Source organism: Podarcis pityusensis (genome assembly GCF_964106645.2).
Source record: "Podarcis pityusensis genome assembly, chromosome: 2".
In the NCBI taxonomy this organism is placed as follows: Eukaryota; Metazoa; Chordata; class Lepidosauria; order Squamata; family Lacertidae; genus Podarcis; species Podarcis pityusensis.
This window is the reverse complement of record NC_138029.1, coordinates 22,040,166-22,065,220: the sequence shown is the minus strand read 5'-3', so window position 1 is coordinate 22,065,220 and position 25,055 is coordinate 22,040,166. Positions and strand designations below refer to the sequence as shown.

The following is a 25,055-nucleotide window of genomic DNA, read 5'->3' as shown; positions in this document are numbered from 1 at the left end:
CCTAAGGGCACAAGAATTGGTCAGATGATATCTGCAGTGGCTTCCTTTCCTATGTAAATAAAAAAAGATATATGCATAGCCACTCATATGTTATACACTACTATTGCCTGAGATTAACCTGCATGTAAAACAACCCTGTGGATTAGTGCAATGTGGATTTTACCTGCAAAATATATGGCTTGATTACGCCCTCTTAATATCAAAGCATACCAGGGCACACAGTCTTCTGCATCCGTCTTACCATCTTCCAGTTAGTGAAGACAGCGAAAGTTCTTAGTAGTAACTGCAGCCTGCAATTTATGCATATTCCAATGCAGCTGGTTCAGCTAACCATGGAAAAACTACATTCCCTACTTAAATCATTGATAGTAAGCAAGTCAGTATCTCTGTGCCCTAAAGGCAATTTGACCAGGGGGTGGGGCAGGGTGGGAGGGGGAATAGCCAAACAGCAACTTTAAATGGATGAATGGATGTTGTGGAGTATGTAAGAGACTGTAGTGAACTGAGGTTTTTATTTATTTTTCCAGTAACTCCCTATAATCACTCCACCCCCCCCCACTCATTGCCTGAAGGGAAAGTGTGTAACAATTCCACTAAATCAACACGGTTCTAATGATCTCACTCACTTGACCCCCTAGCACACCAGTGTCAGATGCAAACACGCTTACAATAAACTTCACTCCATCTTTAGCTCCTCTCTGACAGGTTTTGATTCATGGGGTGCTGAAACCCATCTGAGGAAAATTACCTCTATCAAAACACTGCTATCTCAGCATCTATCAAGCTCTGCTAGAGCCCTGGGGCATGCTCAAATATGCACATGGGCATTTGTGTATGTGAAGTGGGGGGTGGAAGCTGACCTTTCCTGTGAAGTGACAGATAAATTTCTTGAAGCTGGTGATTTCCAGGTTTTCTTATTTCACTACTCACGTAGAAAGATTTAGAGAAGGATCCAAGGTACAAAAGGTTTCCCATGTAAAGTATTTTTAGTTTATTTTATTCAGGTAGGATTCTCAAATCTGAAATCTAGAACACAGCCAGGCATCCCAAGATACTTCACACTTTAAAAAATGAAATCTTTGTAAATAGCAAAACAAAACAAAACCCTGTGCAATCGCAATGTTTGAAGTTGCATGAATATTTTACTGCAAGGTACATGGATTAAGAAGCTCCGCATCAGAAAAAAATACAGTCAACTCACAGAATCATTTTTTAAAAAAGAGTTCTCGCTCTTTTGCCTGAGAAGAAATGCTTAGAAAACACAGACAAAAAGCTAAGTAAACGGAGGAGGTAGACAAAGGATTTCATTGGCCACAGGCCTGGGGGTTTTTTTTGAGGGGGGGGTGTTATCTGCACACATCTCCTATGCTTGTCCCATGCCTCCTACTTCTCTATAACTATCTCCACACCTTTCTCTCCTTATTATTCCGCTCTTCCTGAAAAGTTCCAAAATGTTTTACTACATACAGACTTGTAAGCAAAACGATGTAAAATTTTGTGTGCACACAAATACACACCATTTGTAAAATAAGCACAGAACTTGCATTACTTGGACAAAAACATATACTTGGGGGGAGCACAGGCAGGAACTGAAACAAAAAACCCTAGTTTCAAATACAAATGAAATAGATTGCTCCACTGCACTTTCACACATCTTTCTGTGGCGAGTTTTGTGGACAGCCACTGGAGAGAGAAGCTGCAGGGTAAATAACTTGGCTGTTTAGGAAAACCAGATTAGCTCAGTTGGTGAGAGTGAGTGTGGTGCTGATAGCGCCAAGGTTGCGGATTCAATCCTCATAAGGGCCAGCTGCATTTTCCTGCAATGCAGAGGGTTGGAATAGTTGATCCTCGGGGTCCTTTCCAAATCTACAATTCTATGATTCGAAGTTCTGCTTTCCTTCACTGTTGCTATTAAGAACCAGCGGCTAAGCAGGACCTCCGGCTGTTTTGCCATGCCACTGGATCGTTTTGTGGGAGTGGAGAGTGACTGAGAACAGGTGTTGCTGCAGAGCAGAGACAGATGCTTTCAAGCCCTTTAAGGCAGCAGATAAAGGCAGGGATACTCTTTGGGTGGCCCCAAGAAGGATCTGACTTACTGGATTTTGGTCATCTAGTAGTGGGGTGGGGCAGAAGAGAAAAAGTTGCCTCTTATATTTTAGGCGTGGTTTCCATTGCATAAAAAAGGAAGGAAAACCCACATTAAGCCAATGGCTGGACGATACTTCTACTGCAGCTTTGCCAGGGTGGGGGCTCCATTGGATCTTCACCCCTTTGTTTATCTAGCACAGGGGTCAGCAAACTTTTTCAGCAGGGGGCCGGTCCACTGTCCCTCAGACCTTGTGGGGGGCCGGACTATATTTTTTGGGGAAAATGAACGAATTCCTATGCCCTACAAATAACCCAGAGATGCCTTTTAAATAAAAGCACACATCCTACTCATGTAAAAACAGCAGGCAAGCCCCACAAATAACCCAGAGATGCATTTTAAATAAAAGGACACATTCTACTCATGTAAAAACATGCTGATTCCTGGACCGTATGCTGATTTAGAAGGCGACTGGGCCAGATCCGGCCCCTGGGCCTTAGTTTGCCTACCCATGATCTAGCATAAAGATCCACTGCTCTCCTTTACTGAAATGGCATCTCCTTAAAAAGGCTCAGCAGTACTTGTTTGTGGTTCTGGCATAATTATATCCAAATGACTAGAATACAGATGTTGAATCCATGTGCTGGGTGAGTAAGAGTGAAAATAGGATACAGGTGCATAGAGTAAAAAATCAAGTATGGGGCACAAGCTAGATAGGCATCAGGCATCCCCAACCTTTGGCCCTCCAGATGTTTTGGACTACAATTCCCATCATCCCTGACCACTGGTCCTGTTAGCTAGGGATCATGGGAGCTGTAGGCCAAAACATGTGGAGGGCCGCAGGTTGGGGATGCCTGGGCTATATTTATGGAAAGGATATTTGACAGTGGTTTTGTCTTCAAAGAGTTGTAGCTTGTGCAATAAACAATTAGTGTATCCCAAATGGGCAAATAAAGTATCAACCAAGGAGGCAGCTTAATAGCAGGTGGGGAATCTTAGTCTTGATACCCTTTGGATATATGTTTAGTTTTTTTACTACAGTACTGCCTTTTTTATTTTTAATAAATGTTTTATTCAAATATTGCTTATTGCATTCTTTTATTCTTTGCCTAGGTAGCTGTTCTGGGCACCTCCATTTTTTTAGGGAGAAAGTGGGATAGAAAACTATCCAAATAAATATGGAAACAAAAATTAAAAAATTGTATACATTCATGAGAGTAGCATTCATTAACTTGATTTTTATCACAAAGCACCTTTTATTGGCTGTCAGAATAGCCAGTCAGTCAGCTAAGCACCTTCCCATTAAACAGCCACCATCAGAACTTACTTCTGGGAATGAGGAGCTCCTATCTTTGCAAATATCTAAGAGGAACAAAAGGCAGCACTTTGGATCCTCAGAAGCTTCATGATCTAAGAGTGTCCTCAGAAGCCTAATCTCTTGTAGCATCTTTCAGAATGGATTAGCCCATCATTATGAAAAAGTCTGGTGTGGGCTGTTCATTGGGCAACTCACTCCCAGTTCTCTCCAGGTTACCCTGATGCTCCAGATCCCTTTGTCTATCAGCAGGAACAGTAGCCATGGGAATAGCAGATGTGTTATCTGTGATGGGGGCCTTAGAAGGCAACTTTCTGCAAGAGGCTGGGATTTCACTCAAGGCCTGCAGGTGATATACAGGTGAGCCCTGGTCAGATTCATCTGATGAATGTTGAATGTCTTTTGTTTATGAAGGCCTTTGTTTAGCTGGTTGCTTGGGAGACTCACTCTCTGGTACAGATAGTCTGCAATTGTGGAGATAATTCTTTTCCAAGATGTCACCTAACAGGAGGACCCTGTTTTTATGGTGCCCTGGCTGCCCCATTTCCTTTGGGGTTCTGCAGTTGTTTACTCTCTTGTTAAGTCCTTATGGCAACAGTAGTTAGAAAGGACAAATTCACAGATTTTGTGATGGTAGCAGATGTTGGCAAGGCTGGGGTATACGTGTGGAGGAATAGGGCTTTCCCCCTGGAGATGCATGCACTACTGCGAGGTTAAGCAGCTGCAGGTCATTGTCTCAGATTTAGTGGGTCTGACCATGTGAACAAAATGGTGCCATTTTGTTGAGAAAGCAGTGTCTTCCCAATTAACCCATAAGGAAGGGAGATAGGAAAAGAGTAAGCAGAAAAGACAAATAACAAATTTTAAATCTCTATGAATGAAAAGAGGAAGTCGACAAAGAGAATGAAATAAGTTGAAATTTGAAATAAAGAATAGCTGGAAGGCAAGTACAAATGCTGAAGTAAGAGGAGGCTCTGTCTTGGGTGAAGGCAGAGAACCAACTGGGGTGAAGACTACAATACCAGATAGCATTGCATGACTCCTTGACTTCTTGGGCAATAGAAGGAGTCAACTCACACTTACTGTATGCCTCTTTCATTCCAAAATGAAAATAAGCTGCTCTGTCATGCCCTAGGCCTATTGATTCACCTTGGTAAGAATGACTTGTCCAGAGAGCAGGTAAACCTCTGAATGTTCGGGTTCAGGAGGACCACTCGCTTGTTAGAGCCAGATTTTGAAATATTGGAGCGAAATGTATGGTGAGAACCAGATGTCAAAGAGAACAACAACTACCAGGCTTTTAGAAGACATCTGAAGGCAGCCCTGTTTCAGGAAGCTTTTAATGTTTGATGTATTATAGTATTTTAATATTCTTTTGGAAGCCGCCCAGAGTGGCCGGGGAAGCCCAGCCAGATGGGCGGGGTATAAATAATAAATTATTCTTATTATTATTCTTATTATTATTATTATTATTATTATTATTGAATTCTTGCACTGATGAAATAACCTAGGTTGAATTACATCCTACAGAAGCTGAGGCTGCTGAAGAGACTCTTAGGTTGGGGAATTGTTTTTTGGGGGCGGAGATGGTTGTTGCTGTTATTGATATTAATTTTTTGTATCTATATTTTTAGAACATGATTTAATGTCAGATTTGTTTGATTTGGTTGTATACTTTTTGATGTGTTTTATTTATCCCTTGACAATTTTTGTTACATTTGTTGCAAGCCTCCTTAGGCATGGTTCACACAACATAGTAAGCAAAAGCATGGCTTACATACATCATACAGACCTCGTTTTATTTGTATAACAACTTTCCATAGTTAAAAGGCTTCAATCGCTGCACCAAAAGAACCTAAAATATATTGTACTGTGCCAGATCAAAGTATCCTTAGATGCCAATACCTGGCTTTTACTAGTACTATACAATTCAGAGTTAGGTGAAGGCAAATACAGAGCAATCAGTCTCCATCACACCCTTCTTGATACTAATCAACATTCTAAGCATGAAGGTACATCTTTCAATCTTGGCTAATATCAATTGAGGGATGTGCCTTCATTGCATCTTTGGGTAATCTTTCTTAAAGATAAAGAGCTACATTTCTGGCTCTCAGTGTCCTAGGACACTATGCAAGAATTCTTTTTGTCATTTGCTTTAAGAGGATCCCTCTTTGTGAAGTGCAATTTTTTTTTCATAGTGCAGGTGCTTTTAACTATTTATCTCTTTTCAACATACAGAGGGATGAGTCTTTACGTTCCTTTGAAGTGAAAGGAGGATTTAAAAAAAATGAAGCAGTGCTAGGGAAAGGCCTCCGCAAGTTGACTAATGCAGCTGGACAGACTCATACAGCAAACTACAAAGCGATCGAGTTTTCCTAGCCTCATCTCTAAGACAATGTCTGAATATGAAAATATAGTAAGTTACCTTGAGGAAGTACACAACTGAAAGATATCAGGCGACAAATGACAGAAGGATGCTTTCAATTAAGAAAAGGTCCACAGGAGGAAGCAATGCAGAATTTTTCAGATGAACACTCTCACATACCAGAATTGAGTTTTAGGATACAACTGAAGACAGGAGCAATACAAATACAGCATGCCTGTAAGTGATCTATGAGGCTTGGTATGGTAAATTTAATAACAGGCGTTCTGAATTCAGATGCTATACACTTTCCCCACTCATTATGTTCCTCTCTAAACTTCCAGAGTCTAAAGTTTAGGAATACACTGTGTATTTATCTGCATGTCTATGGTAAATAGCTACAGAGGGATAAATCGTGGGTTTTTTCAGCCCTTCATACCAGCTGGTCAAGTCAACACTATGAAAACAGGTTCAATAGATCAATTGTGTACTCTGCAAGCATATGTGATAGCAGGGAATTGGGGGGGGGGGGGAGAGAACTATCCTTTTTTTGTTTTAAACCTGTGGCCTGTTAATTTCTTCAGGTGTCCCTTTTAAAAAAAATAAAATAAAAATAAGCATGACATTATCATGAATTGCATTTTACAAGCCGGTGGGAGGGCATTTATATAAAAATGAACCCTTCTGGTCACCACTCCTGTATCTCCACTGCAGCATGACGGATGGCAGGATGAAAAGCAGAGCCTCCAGGCTTTCAGGCGATGGTAGATTAATGATGACATGGCCTTGACCTCCAAAAGGTAAAGGTTATGAAACACTCATGAGTAGCTGGCTTCCAATTTCATACCCAGAGGGTGAATGACAGCAACTGATAGTTTTGTTCTTCAAAACACTCTAATCCTGGGATGCACAGCTGTCACCCACCACCTTTTTGAAATTCATCCCAACATATTTATATCTTCTTGCTCTTTTCCCTAGTGGACTCTATTCTGTGTCTGTGTGCATCAACTATGCGAATGACACTCGGCGGCAAATAGTAGGGGCAACGAAACAACAGGAAACTGAAAAGTTTCAATATAATCATATTGTGACACCACTCTCCCTTTTACAGCCCTAGAATGATATTTTGCCAAGTATTAAACTTGCTCAGTTACACATTACACATGCACTGTGATCAATGGCAGAGGCACAATCAAGGAGCTGTTAGTTTTATAGACTCCAATACCACTTACCTTCCCACTCTGCTTCTCACAAAAGGCCCAAAGAATATGTGATTAATCTCCCCCTTTCAGGACTAGTCAGTCAAATCAACACAGCTCTTTAATCTCAAAGCCCAAGAGAAAGTCAAACACTGCGCAGTTCTTCCCATCCTCTAATAAGTCATGTTTCACCAAGAACTTGATGTAGTTGTAGAAGGATGTGATGACACTGAATCAAGCTCTTTTCAGAGCCCCAAAAGTGTTGTTTAGAAATGAACCTACAGATGTGAACTAGTGTTAAATAAGGTTATGTTTATGTTTCTATACAACAGACAGCTGGCAGGCTTGTCCTACAATTTGATACAAAGAAAGGGCAAACTACTGTAGTCTACCACACCATGATGCTAAGTAACACATAATGCAAGATGTCAAGGCAATGATGATAATCAATATTCAACTCTATATCCACTGCAGGGTCATCACACCCCTATTTTGAAGACTACAAGATGATAAAACTAATAAAACAAAAGCAGAGTCAGTAACAAAATCTGATAATGTATCTAATCTGATAGAAAAAAGAATTAAGTTTCACTGTCAATGCACCTTTGCACAACTGTATCATCTTTTGGATTTAGTTGACACAAATTTTCAAGTTACACAGATCTCTACATCAAATATACAGGTCAGCATTGGCATCATAGCAAAAAATAAATAAAAAGGGAAATGAAAGGCAGTGAAGATCCACCAGGACTGTTTCGTCTTTACTTGACTCTTTCTGCTTAAAGCATAAATACAAGCCGGGGAAGAGAAAAAGCTTAAGAGATCAGAATTGTTTGAGGTGTTGAATTTGTTAAAGGGCAAAGTTCTGAGAGCCAGCAGTTCTGAAAGCTCTCTGTGTCAAAATACCAGGGGCCTTCACAGATAAAAGTTTATGCTTGCTCCAAACGGGATCAGCAGGGGAGTGAGGAACAAAAAAAGTCACAGCCATGTGTTAAGAGCACACCTGCAACTCCCAGTTTAATTCTGAAGTTGAAAAGCATTCTTTGACCTAGACGTCAGAGGATGAAGCATACATATAAGGAATGCCACATGGCAGACTGAAAGAGACACATCTCAGGTGCAGAGTGAAAAAGTGAAAGGCTTTTGTGAGCTTTTTAATAACATAATGTAGCCTTTTCAAGATTCAAAAATATTCCAGGTAATAATGGATACATTCAACTACCACAAACACTAGCCTTTCTCTGGAAGAAACTTATAAAACTTCTCAGAGGATCAGATCACGCATTTAACAGTGTTCAAAGGATATAGTTAGATAGCTTCACCTATTGCATACTATGTACATGTCCACAATTAGCCTGACCCAGCAAAGGAAATTATGTGTGGGAGCAGACTTTTGTGTACATAGCCAATGCATATACAGAATCACAACTGGTTACATATTCACAACTGATTCCCAGTTCTCATCCAGGGTAATGGGAATTGACTGGATAAGGTTTTAGATGAAAATGTATGAACTGAGGACTACTAGGTGTTGTCAGTGATTAGAAATGGACTAGAGCTACAGCTTTTTAAACAACACAGTTAAACAGAAGTTTCAGTAAGCAGAGCTGAAAAACCCATATTTACTGTCCTCAAAAATAATATGCAGAAGACTTTTCTCCCGTATTCCAGATGTCGAATTGTACTTCCTTACTGTCAAAATCTCACTGTCAATGGTCGGAGTGCAAACAGAGCACTACAAGCTATTTCTACTTCTCTGTCATGACTAGTGGATTTTGCTTAGTTTTATTTTTCTCATGTATTTTTTAATTTTTAATGTAAGTAGTCTTACATTAATGATATCCTGACCATTAGTGGAAAATCAGGGCATCTTTCAAATAAAATAAATTAATTTGGGGTTAGCAAGCTGTTTATCACATTGTCTCACTGCTGTTCAGTGGACTGCACGGAAATAAGTTCCCCCAAGTTCAATAGAGCTTACTCCCAGGTAGTGGATATTGGATTGTAGCCTTGCTCTATATAGTCTGCTTAATGATAAGCGAACAGCTAATAATATAAGAATATTCTTATGACTGTAGAATTTTGCTTACTGCAAGCCCACTTTTTGAGAAGTTCACATCATATTGGGTTAAAAAGCTATTATAAAATCTCTCACTAAATATTTCATATCTCAGTTTAAGAAGAGTATTACTAATCATAAAATTCTCAGTAAACCTTTTATTACAGCAATTTATAGAGCTCACCAAACAAGCCAGCATCAGCTATGCACAGAAGAGAAAGAGTAGGGCTGGTTTTCATGACAAGCTAAGCCAAACATTGGGTTACTGGGACCGTAGAAGTGTGTGGACTCCCGGAGAGAAGCTAGCAGCTGCTTTGCTCCTCTCCAGTCCTTTTTTGCTGCTACACCAGGCTAAGCTTAACAGTGTGTCACAATTAGGACTTGTGATGAAGTTATCTCCTCACTAACCACAAGCTATAACCAAGGTTTGTTCCTGTGCACAGCCCACCAACTAGAAGGTAATGGTTTTCGATATACAGAGGACTAACCAAGATAACAATATCTGAAATTCTGGAATAAAGGTGGTAATAATAATAATAATAATAATAATAATAATAATAATAATCTGGGTGGCTTCCAACAAAACACTAAAATACAATAACCTATTAAACATTAAAAGCTTCTCTAAACAGGGCTGCCTTCAGATGTCTTCTAAAGGTTTGGTAGTTATTTTTCTCTTTGACATCTGGTGGGAGGGCGTTCCACAGGGCGGGTGCCACTACCGAGAAGGCCCTTTGCCTGGTTCCCTGTAGATTTGCTTCTCGCAGTGAGGGAACTGCCAGAAGGCCCTCAGCGTTAGACCTCAGTGTCCAGGCAGAACGATGGAGGTGGAGACGCTCCTTCAGGTATACTGGACCGAGCTATTAAACATAATACCAACTTCAGAAGAAAGACCTCACAATTCAAAGCTTCAAGCCTGATCTGTATTGATACCAAATGTGCTTCTCTGAGGAGCTGTAGAAGAACATCTCAAAAGTGAGAACAGAAACTGTATTTTCCCAATAACCTACTGTAACTAAGACTAAATGTGCATAATCTGAAATACCACATATTCTTCCTCTGCTTACCTCCATTACTCAATTTTTCTCCCTTTCTTTTGTTTCTAAAATGTTAAGTCCCTTGGGGCAGGAGCCTCTCATTCTTTATAAAGTATCATGTGCATGGATAGACAACAAAAACAATCTCCATAAGATTCTGGAGACTGCTGATTTTATGAGCTTTGGATCAGATTCCTACAGAGTATCATTAAAAGGTTTTAGTTTATATTTAGCTGCTTTATGAATTAACAATATATTACTGTATATTTTCTAAATTAAAAGAACTTCTAGGACTGCTTTCAAAGACTTGGATTCCATTGCAAGAATGGAAGGTATTCGATACCTCCCACCATCTGCAGTCCTTTGCACACACCCCAACTAGCGCAGAAGGTTAGAGAACCCTCTAAAACAGTATTTCAGGAAGCTGCAAAAGGGGGGAGATTGGCTACACCCCACACATAAGCAGAAATGCCTGTCACATCCAGCAGGATCTTTGGATCTCAGCCAAAGGTCTGAAAAGCTACTTTTATCTTGAATGGATTTTATTACTAATTATCAACACATGACTCTACACTGAAACAGATGAGGGATGCTACTTAGTTTTACTAATAATGAAACCTGTGCTAATAATCAAAATGCGTTATGGGGTTTTAATCTGATGCTACAGCAACAGATAGCAAGTAGATCTCCAGGTCCTGAGCTACATGGGTGTCTCCTTTCCCCATCAGAACTAGACAACTGTTTAATCAAACTGAAACAGTTTAATGAGGTACAGAAGGAAAATTATGAACAATGGCACAAATTCCAGAGATGCTGGCATTTTTATTGAGCAAGAAAGCACTATTATAAATCCCTGGAAAATGTTTGTGGTGTAAATTAGAACTCTTAAAAGGCTTGATTATTCATGCCAAAGAAAAGCATTGCGGTTGGCTTGCACTGCCCTCATGTATGCATTCCCCTTACTTTAGATTACTTTTGTTTTTCATGGTGAACAGGAGTTAAAAAAAGAAATGTGACTTCAGGGTTTGTTTTTTTTGTTAAAATCAGAATAGACCCTTGAAGACTGGGAGTGAGAGCACAGTTCTCCATTCTCCCCCAGTTGCTCCTCCAAATTCCTGCAGCCAAGTGGTTCAACAGTTTCTGAATGGCACACATAATGACATCATTGATTGAACTATAATAGAAAGGAAAGGGGGGTGGGGGGAAAAGATGTATTTGTGTTACAGACAAAAGATAAGTTCTGTTTCACAGCAGGGACAAATGAAGAACCAGATGACTGGACAGAGTGAGGTCGCCGAGTACCCCTTGCCATTGTTTTCGTTTTAAGCAACCCTTCCACTACTCCCTAAAGGTTTGTTAGGGACTCAAAATCCTTTTCAAATGGCACCGTGGAGAAAGGAAAGATCAGGAGCCCTGCTGACCCTTCACAACTCTCTCATCATTTATTTTTAAAATATCATGTATTGTAAGTGGGGGGAATGATATAAACATTAATAATAGTATAATCCTAAACACTGAACAATGATATCACCAGGACTATTGGAAATACATAGCTAAGAAGCAAGCACCATTCAAACCTCTTTGAAACACAGAAGGATCCATCTTATATTTTTGCATTTTGGTCTCCCCCCCCCCCCCAAGTTACTTTCTCCTAGATAGGCTTGATGGGAGACACAGCTCTAATATGCTGAGAAATCACTCACAGGTATTTGGACCACACATCTGGAGAGAGTGCTATTTTGAGTGGCTGAAAAGGAAGGCGTTCAATGTTTGCAATATCTGGATTGAGTTAATTGCTAAAGTCTTTGAAAGCTTATCTGCAGAAATATACTTGCTTTATTCCTGGCAATATATGTTAAAGATGCCAAATGAAGTTATTCTAGAGTATACCAGCAAGAATAATACAGCTTCCAGAATCAAAGAGATCGCAAAGTCTAATGGACAAACATTTAGTTATGAAAATCATTGGGAGTTCAAAATGAAAAACCTCCAACTGTTAACAATGGAAGAACATTCAAAACACTGTCAAATAAATGCACCCCTGCTTCCCTCGTTTTCTTAGACTCAACAGATGGGCCCTTGTGCAAACGCATGTGTGTGCAATGGTAGAAGCCTGGTGGGAAAGCTTAAAACGGCCCATGAAAGACAGACTGAAGAAAAGGAAATATGAATTGGCCCTGCCCCGTAGTTTGACCAATTGCAGCTAGGAGCTGGGTGGCGTCATAGATAAATAAAAAAAAAGTAGACTCGGATATGCTGGCCTGCTTCCTTTTTGATTTGAAATGTTTGTTTTGGGCTTCTCAGCAGTACATAACGGCAATAAATGGGCAGGAGGAGTGCTGGCCTGCAATTGTGCCCATATAAGAGGTGCCAGAACTGTGCTCCGACACATTCCAGCTGAAAAAGGTCTGGTTGCAAGATTTAACAGAAAAACAACCTGCAAAGATTTGGATAGTATATCAGACCTGAAACAGGATTTTAAATTGGTATATTTATTAAGGTTTCAAATAAAAAATAACTCTCCCCAGGTCTACAAGAATCTTCTCTTTGTAATAAACAGAAATTCTGTACTAACCAATGAATTTATTTCCTTCTTGAGGGAAGGAGGACAGCTGAGTATTGTGATAGGCCCTTCTACCAGGCCACAATACCATTTTATCCTAATGAGAAATATACAGATCCTTATTTAAAGAGAAAGTTTCCAGTTCAGATACACCATGAGAAAAATGATTTTCAGAGTCAAATTTTGATTGAAACGGCAGTGAATGGTTCAAAGCTCAATCTGGTTAAGGCTTTCAAGAAAATGCTGAGGACTCTAGCATACTGCAGAAGAACTGAGAAGGGCAAAATGAACTAACGTATTGGGTGATAACTTGGGGAGGGGGGCAGAGACGATGTTCAAACCCAAGTTTCAGATGCTTAAGATTGTCTTGGGGCAGTTCAAGATTTCCCTAGATCCTGCAGTGTCTAGACTCTTATTTGATTGTAGACACCAGGACAAAGGTTCTCCAAATAAGCTTATGAAGTTTAATGGTGAAGGAATGTCTTGATACAAACAAGGTGTTTCTCACCTAGATGCATAACTTAGTGAGTTGGAAGATTCGCTCAATTTCTATATAACCTGGAATCCCATATCTTAATGAAGAATGGGGCACTGATGTAGGAGATGCCTGCTGGTAGGAATCCATGGGTCCTTTGGCAACAGCTTCACTACACTGGAGAATTACAAGTGTCTTAGTCACTTTGCTGGAATCAGTAGCACCATAGCCTGCAGGTCCTTAATCTTCCTAAGTATAGTGGTACCTCGGGTTAAGTACTTAATTCGTTTGGAGGTCCGTTCTTAACCTGAAACTGTTCTTAACCTGAAGCACCACTTTAGCTAATGGGGCCTCTCGCTGCTGCTGCGCCACCAGAGCACGAGTTCTGTTCTCATCCTGAAGCAAAGTTCTTAATCTGAGGTACTATTTCTGGGTTAGTGGAGTCTGTAACCTGAAGCTTATGTAACCTGAAGCGTATGTAACCCGAGGTACCACTGTACTTGTGAAATGAGAGGTAGAATCTGTGAAGCATATAACACTTTCTGGACCAGTCTGCTGATAGGATGTCCACAACTGCAGATTCTCCCACATCAAGAAACTTGATGTGAATCTAGGCAGCTGATTTTGAGGAACCTGTGAACAGTTTCATGATGGCTTTTCTGAGCAATCATTTGTGAAACACTAATTGGCCTAGAGACCACTTTGCAGGATCTAGCTTTGGCAGCCAAGCCAAAGATGTTCTGTCTTGATGAACTGAAGACATTTCTCTGTATAGAATAACAGGGAGGTGGTTTCCTTAAGGAGTTTTGAAAATGTACTGATAGGCATATGCTACTACATTGTCTGTCTTGATGAATACCTAATGTCCTGGTAGAAGATGGAAGAAATGCGGCAGTGCCAGTATGATTGTCCAAAGTTCTAGGGAACTGATGTTCAATTAAATTGTTTCTGGAGACCACAGGTCTTGGTGCTGTACACCTTTGCAGTGTGCACCTCAAATTTTCAGACTGGGATATGTTGTCAAGAGCACTTGGATGGACTCCTGAATAGGAATCTCCTGGCTCAGATGAGTCAATGGTACCCACTATCTGAGTGGTCTCCAGGTTGAGGTTGTTGGTCATTTGCAGTGGGTATCCTAGAAGAAATGTCTGAAATACATGCAGATAATCAATCCCAAAAATCTGGAGACTGTAGATGAGACTGAGGTCTCAACCATAACTTTGTTGTTAAAAAGCTTACGGTGACTTGGCTATCTGCAAGATAGAATCAAAGTGTTCTTCATTTTGTTGATGATGAAACTGTGTTCTTGCAGAGTATACATCATCCTGGCCATGTCTTGACAGCACTAGGATTTAGAGGATGATCAGACTAGAAGATTGTCCAGATATGGCTAGATATTCATTCCTTTGGTTCTGTGCCAATAGGATCTTTATAAAGACTCTGGGAGTGGAGAGGAGATGAAAATGAAGAGTTTGGAAAATGCAATTGTTCTTCACTGTAGCTCAAGGATGAGAAACCTGTGGCACCCCAGATATTGTTGGACTTCCAACTCCCACCATCTCAAACCATTGTCCATGCTTGCTGGGGTTGTAGTTGAACAAACAGGGAGGGGCAGGTTCCCTATCCCTGCTGTAGGTGAAGCAAAGGAAACTATGATGCCCTGGTTTGACTGGGACATTTAATAAGCCTCTTCAGATGAATGGATATCAGATAATAATTGAGTCTGAGGCATGCTAGGATGAAGTGCAAGATCTCTATGCAAAAAAATTTACTTTGGAAGGTGATGATTGACCATCTTTGGCTCCAAGATGAGGAGCGTGGTCCCTGGTGTGTTTTTTTTTTTGAGATAGTAAAAAAAGGCTGAAAACATATCTTGGTATTTAGAGGAGGACCTGGTTTACCAATAGCTGATGGTGGTACTGAACTGCTCTCCCTGGGGATCTTGCAAAAATTCCACAAAATACCCTTTTCCCACTCTCCAGATCCCAACAGTCTGTCATGGACCCTTCCAAATCTCATGGGATGAGTCTCATACAGGATAATGAGCATAGGGTTGTGCTGGAAAATCAGTATTGGTCATACTTAGATTGCTGCTGCTAACTGGATGGGAATGACTGAGAGGTTGATTGGAACAGAAAGGTTTTTTGTAGGCACAAAATAGCTGAGGCTGTTTGTCTTATACATTGTCCCATGTATATGGGCTTGGATTTCTTCTTGGTATCTGCTACAACCACATTCAAAGCTTTCCTCAGAGACATGTACTGGAGAACACTGGTTGGTTTGGCATCAGCCACAGAATTATATAGCCAGATATGACTTCCAACTACATTGTTAGAAGACATGGCCCTACCTTCAAGCTGAAGGTTGCTCAGAAAAGCACCTGCCAGAAAAGCCAAGACAAGTGACCCTTTGCAGAGTAGTATCACTAGTGTTGTTGTCTATTGTTCTCCAGAACTTCATTCACTCAAGTGAAGACTGTGCAACACATCACAGGACACAAAATCATGCTTATTATCAGAAAGTTGATTAAAACTGGTGACATTAGTGATGGTGTGATTTGGGTTTGGAATGCTTGACTAATTCATTAAATTACTATACACACAGGTCTTGCTATCCAAACATTTGCAGGAAATCGTTTGTTAGGCAAGCATTTGCATAATGCATTGATGATTTCCACTGATTTCTATAGGGACATTTTGAATGTGTTCCAACCATGGAATTTATATATATGATTGGGGAGAATTTTAGGTTGTTTTTGCTATTATTTTTAATGTTTCTGTAAGTCGTTTTGAGTCACTTTTGTGTGGAAAAAAGTGACAACAATACTTCATTTGCCTACTTCAGTCATAAGAACCACTCAATACTGAAGTTATGGATATTTAGAACAAGAAAGTCCCGGTGCCATAAAGATTACAATCAAAATTTCATCTAGGGTAGAGGGAAGACAGAAAGAGGGAAGGAAGGAAAGGAAGAGGTAAGAGTAACAGAGGCAATAAATTATCCACTTCAACATACTAGAGTGCAGAAATTTTATTAGAGAGCAGTAGGTATGAGTGCAATGCGCAGACATCAATACTACCTGTTCCAGAACTAGCTTCAACCAAATGTAGGTGGATCACAGGGCCAGATCCAGCATTTCATTTAAAAAAGAGACACAGAGAATGTGGACCAGATACAAGGAATAACAGAAAAATAGGAACAAGGGAATGGGGGTCAGGGTGAAGGGTCAGCTTCCGACAGAAGTTGCAAAACATTTATTGGACATTTATCCAGCTTGACTATTTCTAACTGGTTTAATTTGCTTAGAGCTTTTAAGGGCTTTAACTCTGAATATGTAATCATTTTTATTGAAGCTAAGCTTGAGATTAGGAAAGGCTGTATTTGGGAAACCTGAGAGACAGTATCACTCTGGTTAACATATTTCTAGGAAATACAATGCCTTCAAAAACTGAGGCTGCAATTGTGAAATAATATATTTTATGAGAGTAAAGACCTGCCTGCTTTTTCAGCCATGCCTAATAGATTATTGAGTGAAATGGTTAGCCTATATATTGAGAGACAGAAGACACCCATCCTATATTAGGACCTGCAAACTATACAACCTATGTGATCAGTGTAGCCTGGCACAAGCCACTGGACTCTTCTTATAAACAACCCAGAGCGTGGGGGAGGAGTGGCCTTGCTTTCAGCATCCCTGTGTTGAAATGTCCATGACTGCCAGCACTATTCTTCACCTTGTCACTTCCCATTATTCTAAAATCAACAGGCCTACATTCATGACTACTCAACTTGGAGCACAGTGACATCATTTCAAGGTGGCAGGGAGGGGGGAGCATATCAAGGGCAACCCACTACACTGGATATGCGTATACTGTAGATGCTTTACTTTAGAACAGATTCATACTTTACATTTGGAAGTCAGGTTCAAAGTGTGAAATCAGCTGCTTTGCATATATGGCATGCAATCCAATCTAAAAATACTAATAAAAATGCCATTTCAGTGAGAATGACAACATCCGCTTATACATGTTTACTCAGAAGTAAGGCCCAATGTGTTTACTGGGGCTTATTACCTAGTGAGTTAGAACTGGAGGCTCAGAAGCAATTCTGAATACAGCATTAGCTCTGAACCAGTATGCCTCATATTATGATTCTTCCCAGTGTAATGTCTCCAAAGAGACAAAATGCAAACCCAAATTCTAGATACAATCTCTTTCATATATGAATTAGGTTCTAATATAAAGCCTCTTGAATGGAGACCTTATGCAGCCTCTCCCTCCCCTTGGATTTGTAAAAGAAAATCTACACACATTGGCAAGCCGAGGGCCAAGCTAGATGTACCAAAATTCATACTTTTTAAAAATGGTGCCTGAATAGCCATTTTTATTTTGAAGAATAAGGAACTGTGGGGTTGCAGTCCTGAACATGCTCATAATCTGGACTGAGCACCTGGACCAGTTTCTTGCTGGCAATCACCCCCTCCTTGGCTGCTATTTGTCCTCAAAGGTGCTGCCTGCAGTAAACTACATTCAGGGGCAAAAGGCAGCTCAAGTGGGAGGCGGTTTCTTGTAGTAAATTGGCACTGAATGCTCTAGTTATCGTAATATTGTGTAGCGGACAAATGATAGCTTCAAAGGAGAGCACATCAAGAAGGTAACAGACCAGAAATCTTTCAATCTTTGAACCTTTAGCCCAATCATGAAGGTGCCCCCTTTTCCTTTTTTTGTTTTAATTTACTGCCTTTCGCCTTTTTTCTCTTCCTTATCCATTCCCTCTTCCTTTTAAAACACTGTTTTTCTCCTTCTCTCTCCCCCCCCCCCAAGTTATAAACACCACCACCACAAAGGCAGAGGGGAAGAATGGTAGTGCTGCCACTTGCGTGACCCATTTTAGTCAGGGTTCAACCCATTTGTGTAACCTGACAGCACAAGCTTATACATGTTTACTCAGAACCATGTTCCATTGTGAAGACAAGTGCACTAGACAGGGTGGCTAACCTATGACCTTTTGGATGTTGTTAAACTCCAACTCCCATCAGCCCAAATCAGTAGGGTCAATGGTCAAGGAAGATGGGAACTGGTCCAGATTTGAAAACCAATAAATATTACATTTTTACAGAAACTGCACAGACAAAAGTGAAAAAGGAAATAGAGTTTGAGTTGAAACCTGCAAAAAGGTACGGAATATTTCTCAGGATATATGGGAACAGGGGTAACATTGTCTGAGGAAACCATGTGCAGCTTGTAAATGTAAGGGGAAATGTAAGAGCAACAGAGAATGACTACGAAGTTGCTGGCAAAGCCTTCCAAGCTTGTCCTAACCATGCAACCACCTTGGACAGAGCCTGGTTTGCTCCCAAGAGAACCAAGATATCTCATCCTCGGAAGTAATAAAATGGCCGGATCCTGATGCTCTTATATTGTAACAAAAATCTTGTCTAATGTTCAGAAAGCTCCCAAACCACAAAATCAGTATGGTTCTATAGCAACATAGCTCCTTTTCAGGATAAATATTTCCTTTTCAGGTTGTTTGAGCTCAAGAAGCAAATGTTGCTATTAATTTTCCTGCTATCTTCTGCAGTAGTATGTTACAAGACCTGCTTTGAATGCTATAGGAGTACTCAGAACCGTAGCATGACTGAGGCTTAGCAGCCTGGAACTTGATCAGTGTTTGGATAAGGTGCCATGTCCCATGTCAGCCATTTTCAGCGTTCTATGGGACGAGTGAGATAAAATGGTCTGGTTCCCACATAACACTAAGCCAAACCATGGTTTAGCACAAACAAAAAGGCTCATGGAGAGGAAGCTGCAACTGCCTTAATCTCTTCTCAACACTCTGCTACTGCAATGTTAAGATGTGGCTTTGACTTAGCTCCTCATCTGAACCCAGGCTTGTGGTTTAGCTCTATCCGGATAAACTATGCTCTGTAGTCAAGGTCTGTCCAATGGCTTACCTTAGCGCAGCAGCAAAATGACTGGAAAAGGAGCCAAGTGGCTGCAATCTCCAATCCAGGACCCCACATGTTTGCTTGTTTACACTAAACCAAAGTTCGGCTTAGAGTTATGTGTGAACAAGATCAATTCATAATACAATAGTAAATATTACTAACAATTTTGGAAAGAGTGCTGCTGCTGTGTTCTCTGCTTGAAGTATAGTACTTTGAGGAAAAGGGTATTAATTGGTAGCATGGATTTCAGTTAATAGTTATAGAACCCTACATTAGGAGAAGATTAGCTTAAATGGTCATCAGATCTTTTGCAGCACTTTTCCCCTGCTCTTGTTTCCTATTGGTTAATATTTTTCCATATGGGAACTGGTGGGATGCATTTGAAAATATTGCAAGGAAAAGAACAATCCAGGAAAAGAATCCTTCCTCAGCATACTGCTCTGAACTTTTTGAAAGTGTAAACAGTTAAGCCAACTGCTTTCTCATTATATATGCACAAAACTGCCACCCTATTTGCCTTCCCAAAACCACATTATGAAAAATGAGCTTTGCTAAGCCCATTTTAGAAAACACAAACTGTTCCCTTCTGCCTCTATAACAAGCCTTCACTAAAAAGAATTAAACTACATTAAGTTTGACTAAAATTCACTTTTAAACTTTTACTGGCTAACAATTACTTTGTCAATCTATATGCTACTACTCATTTGCAATCAAACTACAACTTTCATCAATCTTCTACACATGCCAAGTTTAAAAAAGCATTGCCCTTTTCCCATTACAAACAGGAAAAAGAACAAAGCAATCCATGTAGGATATATTTTTTTTAATCCATGTAGGATACGTATGGTAATTTATTGACAAAAATGAATGGAGAAAGACTCAAATTTCTGAATGTTAACCATAAGCTCTGTCACATCACAGGTGTAAAAATGCAATACACTTTGCAGCTGGTTTATTAAGTGGTATCATATGATTGTACAATAGGTCCAGTTTTGACAAATTTGGGTATTACTGCATTTCTAAAGAGATCCCTACTTGTTTTCCAAGCACTGTTAACTTTTTGGGTTTAAGCAGAGGCCTCAAAGTTTCAACTTTTCGACTTAAAACGCACATTTGAGAGTTGGGAGAAGCTGGTGCTAATGTGTTTGAGGTTTGATCCTTGCAATTTTTGCTCCATTTGCAGTGTGACTTTGACGTGCTGGTACTTTACCTCCCTAGCTCAAACCTCTGACAGGCTGCAGGTTAATTAGCTACTTGTAAAACAGAACAAGACCCTTACATTAGCTAATGTGAAGCACAAATTATTTTAGTCATCTGTTCCGACTGGGAATGGCACCAAATAATGCAATGCAGAAAGGAACATTTATGCTAAGCCAAAGGCTCTCTGAAAGAGCCCCAAGCTTCTGTTTTGTGGTAATACTCTCTCTGCTGGATACCTACAACCTTGTTTCACGCATAAAAAGAAAAAGCAAGCCCTCTGAGAATGCGCTTTTGCGTTACGATGCAAGCAACCCGCTCAGCCTTCTGCAACACTGAAGCCTGCAGCTATCAGCTCTCCCACTGGGAAGCCAGAGGTTCAGAGTGGTACAGGGAGCAGCTGCTACAGAGGGGAAATTTACAAGGGAAGGGAGCAGTTTAAGTGTAACTTGCAGAAATCAAGGGATAGCAGCCTCAGGTCAGAGGGTAAATTTTAAAAGGAGGCTTCCCTTGAGAGCATGGGGAGGGGGTGTGATTAGTTCTGGAGAGGAAAATGCTTTCTTGATTTATTTTAAAAATTAATTTGATGGCTCCGTGCTGACAGAAAAAACAAGCGAGCACCTGCCACATCTATTATACTAGACAGCGACAGTCACCACCTCTATTCTACTGTACTAGTAGGAGCTTTGTTATCTTTTAGGAAGAGATGTTTTTAACAGAATAGATTCTACAGTGGCAGTGGGTTCAAAGCGACAGATTAGATGGAGAGCCTCTTACTCAGATCTAGGTTTGCTCCCCTGATCCCAGCAGGCTTGAAATTGCCCTTGGCTATATTCCTCTTCCCCCACCTCTCTTGTTCAAAACCAATTTGAATGGGAAATGAAATGTGGCTCCAGAGACAATGGTTTACTGTAAAGTTTTTGCTGCAATGCGTGGTGTTAAAAATCTGCAAAGACCCATGCAACCAGGCTGCTCTGTAATGAAAAGCTATAAAGAACACCCAGGTGGGAAACACAATACCAGTGCCTAATTGAAGCAACCAACAATATTCCTCAATAGAATTCACGAGTGCTCTTCAGAGAGAGAGAGAGAAAACACTTCTAAGCCTCTGAACTCTACTTCCTAATAGAAGATCACAACAAATCTCAAGACAAATCATCATAATGTTATTGCTTGTCACTCTGCCTCATATATGCAAGGAAAACCAGAACTGGAGACAAAATGTTAGTGTTTAATGAATACATATGCACAGAAACATAGATTTCCAGACCGAACTTAGCAATCAATTTCTGACCTTGGATATGCCATTCTCCTATTGGTATTTTCTCCCCGTGTATAAAGAGGATCAATTCTCTGATGAAGCTAGCTTCGTTTGTATTCTTTAAGAGCATTCAAATTAATGTTTAGCACTTTTATTTTGTCAAGTACTGAACAGGGAATAGTTGTGGGAAGCTCTTTAGAGAGAGCTTACAATTCTTATGAATCGTCATCTAAACAATTCCGCTCAAAAGGAAACTTGGCCATAAATGCTGACAAAGCATATATTCTTCCTGAAAAATGTGCACTCCTGGTGACAGGGTTAATGATGTTTGAGCAGCCTCTCACCCTGACCTGCCCCTCCACATATTCCAGCTTTAATGCATTTGCATGATTTCACCCTTCCCCCAGAGCAGAGGGTGGGGAGGAAAATGGCCTCCACCTCTAGTTATTTTCTACATGGTTTAACCCCCTGGTGCCAGGTTTAGTGCCTTACTGCAGAACGGAATGCATTAAATGTGCAAATCCCACGAGGGATGGAATAGTTTATCTGGTAAGGGGTTAAGACAAAATGACAGCCTTCCTCATTCACGAGGCTTTTTCCAGAAGAATATTTCCAAGTCTGAAATAATCAATATACAGCATTCTCTCTCCCCTCCCCCCCATTCCCAAATCCTGTTTTCTTCTATGGTGGTACTGAACTGGAGAACTGTCAGCAGCTTTCAGGCCCACAGAGAGTAACAGCCCAGCCTAATATCAGTTTCCAGATCTAGATACGCCCCCCCCCCCTTTTCCTCATGTCTCTCATCTGTAACGCAGAAAATTATTTGGGAAAGATTTTAGCAACATCACCTGTTCTAACAATTTCTGCTGAAGGATTTCTGGCCACCATTGAACTGATGCTAACTTTTTTCAGACATTATGCTTCTTTTATTGGAAGCATAATGAACCCAAGTCAATATTGGGAATGCTGGGTCCTGAACTCGGTGGCAGATAGAACCCAGAACCACACAGAACTAGAGCTTAGTTCTCACTATGTGCTAAAGCTGCTTGGGGTGCACTGCAGGAGCTGGGAATCATATGACTCAATATTCCCAGATGCGGAAATTAAAATAAGTTAAATAAGCTTTCCACACAAAAAATTAGATAGTAGTGAGAAGGGTTCTAGCTTAGCCTTCTCCTTGTTGTATTAACTTTCTGTCTGTAGAAACCCTCCAGCAATCTGAAGTGGTACAGTCCAGACGTTTGGGTGAAATCTAAATTGGAAAGCTTTCTGCAACACTGTGGGCAGCCTCATTCCTTAGCCAGGGTAGTGGGGCGGGGGACCAAGACACAAGTGAACATTTCAATTATTCTGTTCTAAAAGGACTGGTCCCAAGTAATATTACCCCAAAATTAGTAAGAAATCTATGCTAAAAAAAAAAAAGAAATTAGAAAGCCATATGTTCCTAATTCAGCAATAAAGCACTGCTGCACGATCTCTTAACACAAACCCTTTAATTCTATAAATTGGGCTCGGAGATAGTCTGATGATAGGGGAGATTAAGATCCTTGATCGACCAGGAAGTTTCATCAAAGCAAGTAAGATAAAACAAGTAGGATTACAGGATTAAGTGATATATATGCTGCAGTTTTTCAATTTTTCAAATATTTATTGCTCTAGTAGTGCTTGCCCTGGAACCTTACCTTTTTGGAGGCTGTGGAGACATTCAAGCCAAATCTCTGAGCCCTTTCCTTTAATTTGTCTATATTTACCTAGAAAAGTCACAGGAAACAGTTTAATATAATCTCCACTCATATTCTTAGATTAAGGAATCCTAAAGACAATATGCACTTATGCCAAGGAAAATGGAAGAGATCTGAAATTTAGTGTTTGTATTGATGGATTTGCTTAACCCTAATAAAAATCCTCTTTCTATACTGCAGCAACCCCTCTTACCAATTACGGAGGGAAGGAGAATAAGAAGATGGCATCCAGAAGTTCAGAATTTTACTGCAAACTACTTTTAAGAAGGATTTGTGCTAGTGTTTTAGTAGAGGGATTTTAAAGAAGACTGATTCTTCTATTTTAAAATGTGTTGACAACAGTAAAAATGGAGCCATCACATCTGTTGTTGCCAAGTCAATTGTGTTTTGTGTATCTTCAATAAATCATGTTTAATGTATTGTGTTTTTTGGGGGGGATCTGATTTGCATTTTGAACTCTATAGCAATATGTATATACCATTCAACTCTTAAAGATAAACACAGGAAAGTATCAAAGAGAAAATATATATTTTCACCAAATTTCAGCACCATCTCAGATTTGAGAAGATGCCATGTGTAATTACATTCAGAATTAAGAAGCACTTGGCATGAGCTGAATGTTTTAGCAGCTTGCGTTGTGTCCCGTCCCCCCCAGTGACATATTGGGGAGCAAGAAATTCTCTGTAAAATTGGGATCCGTCTCTTTCTCTTGGCAAAGTTCTCACTGGGAGGCAAGAAGGAATCTTGCTGGGCACTGCTTTGCAGATCAATTCTTTTAAAGTGCTACAACAGCACTTTTAAGGACATGACAGGCAGCAGTGTCATTCTCCTCTCTTAGCAAATTGCTATGGGGTGTAGTGGCAGCCCTGCAGATAAAGTTGCAAGTCTGTGGTTGCCAACTTTAAAGGAGGCCAATCTGCACCCCTGCTTGATTGCCCGTTTCAAAAATAACTGAAACAGACTTTTCTTTTTTGGGTGTGGGTGTGATAAAACTCTTTTTTTAAAAAAGTTCTCTACATTCCGTTTCAGTCCTAATTTGGCCAAGAAATTTACATTAGGGAAGTTTTGCCCAGTTCCCTTAAAGCTATTTCAAGCAACATAGCATCCTTTATGAGGAATATCTAATAGTTGCTAAATGAGCATATATTGCAAAGATTTATACTATGGGGGACCCTGGAATCTTTAGGTGGGAATCTGCTTCATCATATTGTCAAAGTACTTCCCAAGTAAGCAGCAGAACAGAAGACTGAAACTAGCATTTGTTCTACTAGAACGATCCTCAAGAAACACTGCCTAAATTAGCAGGGCAACTAGCCCTTTGTTCTTAATACTATTATCAGTAGTGCACACAGTGCTTTGCAAAGTAACATAAGCAACACGTTCTAAAAGTGTAGCCGTGTTGTAGATTAATAAGTCAAAAGGAGGCAGGCTCCTATCTCAAAGAATTGACAATCTAAATTTTGACAATAGAAGAGACATGTCTTATCGGAGGATGAATATGAACAAATGCCCACACTTAGAAATCATTTTGGCTGGAAGTGACAACTATAGGGTTAAGCCAAAAGCTTCACAGAGGAAAGAAGCTTGAAGGGGAGGGAAGGTAGTGGTGGAGAGGTGGCAGTGGGAAGGAGCAACTTCCAGGCATAGAGGTAAGGGAGAAAGTGAAGAGACACATGAAGGAAAATAAAGACTTTTCAAGAACTGACTGTTGTAAACGAAGGTCATAAGCAAAGATGTGCCAGCAGAAACACAAGATGAGGCAAATCTGTTACGTTTGATGGCAATGGCAAGGCATTGGTGCAGAATGGGGGT

General features: G+C 40.2%; 1 protein-coding gene and 1 long non-coding RNA gene across 3 annotated transcripts in view; one reads left to right on the top strand and one right to left on the bottom strand.

Moving 5' to 3' along the window:
• Positions 1–25,055, bottom strand: part of SARNP (SAP domain containing ribonucleoprotein) — a 54,480-nt gene that overhangs the window by 6,282 nt on the left and 23,143 nt on the right. Inside the window, exon 9 of one of the 2 annotated variants that reach the window (XM_080995057.1) lies at positions 23,184–23,252. The exons of the other annotated variant lie outside the window; for it this stretch is intronic. Coding sequence (XP_080851183.1) covers positions 23,184–23,252 — 69 coding nt within the window. The remainder of the gene's footprint in view (positions 1–23,183; positions 23,253–25,055) is intronic. 2 annotated transcript variants of the gene reach the window in all.
• LOC308471266 lies at positions 9,209–24,189 on the top strand. The gene is made up of 3 exons (XR_013982859.1): positions 9,209–9,479; positions 18,215–18,272; positions 23,424–24,189. It is a non-coding gene; the product is annotated as an uncharacterized lncRNA (long non-coding RNA).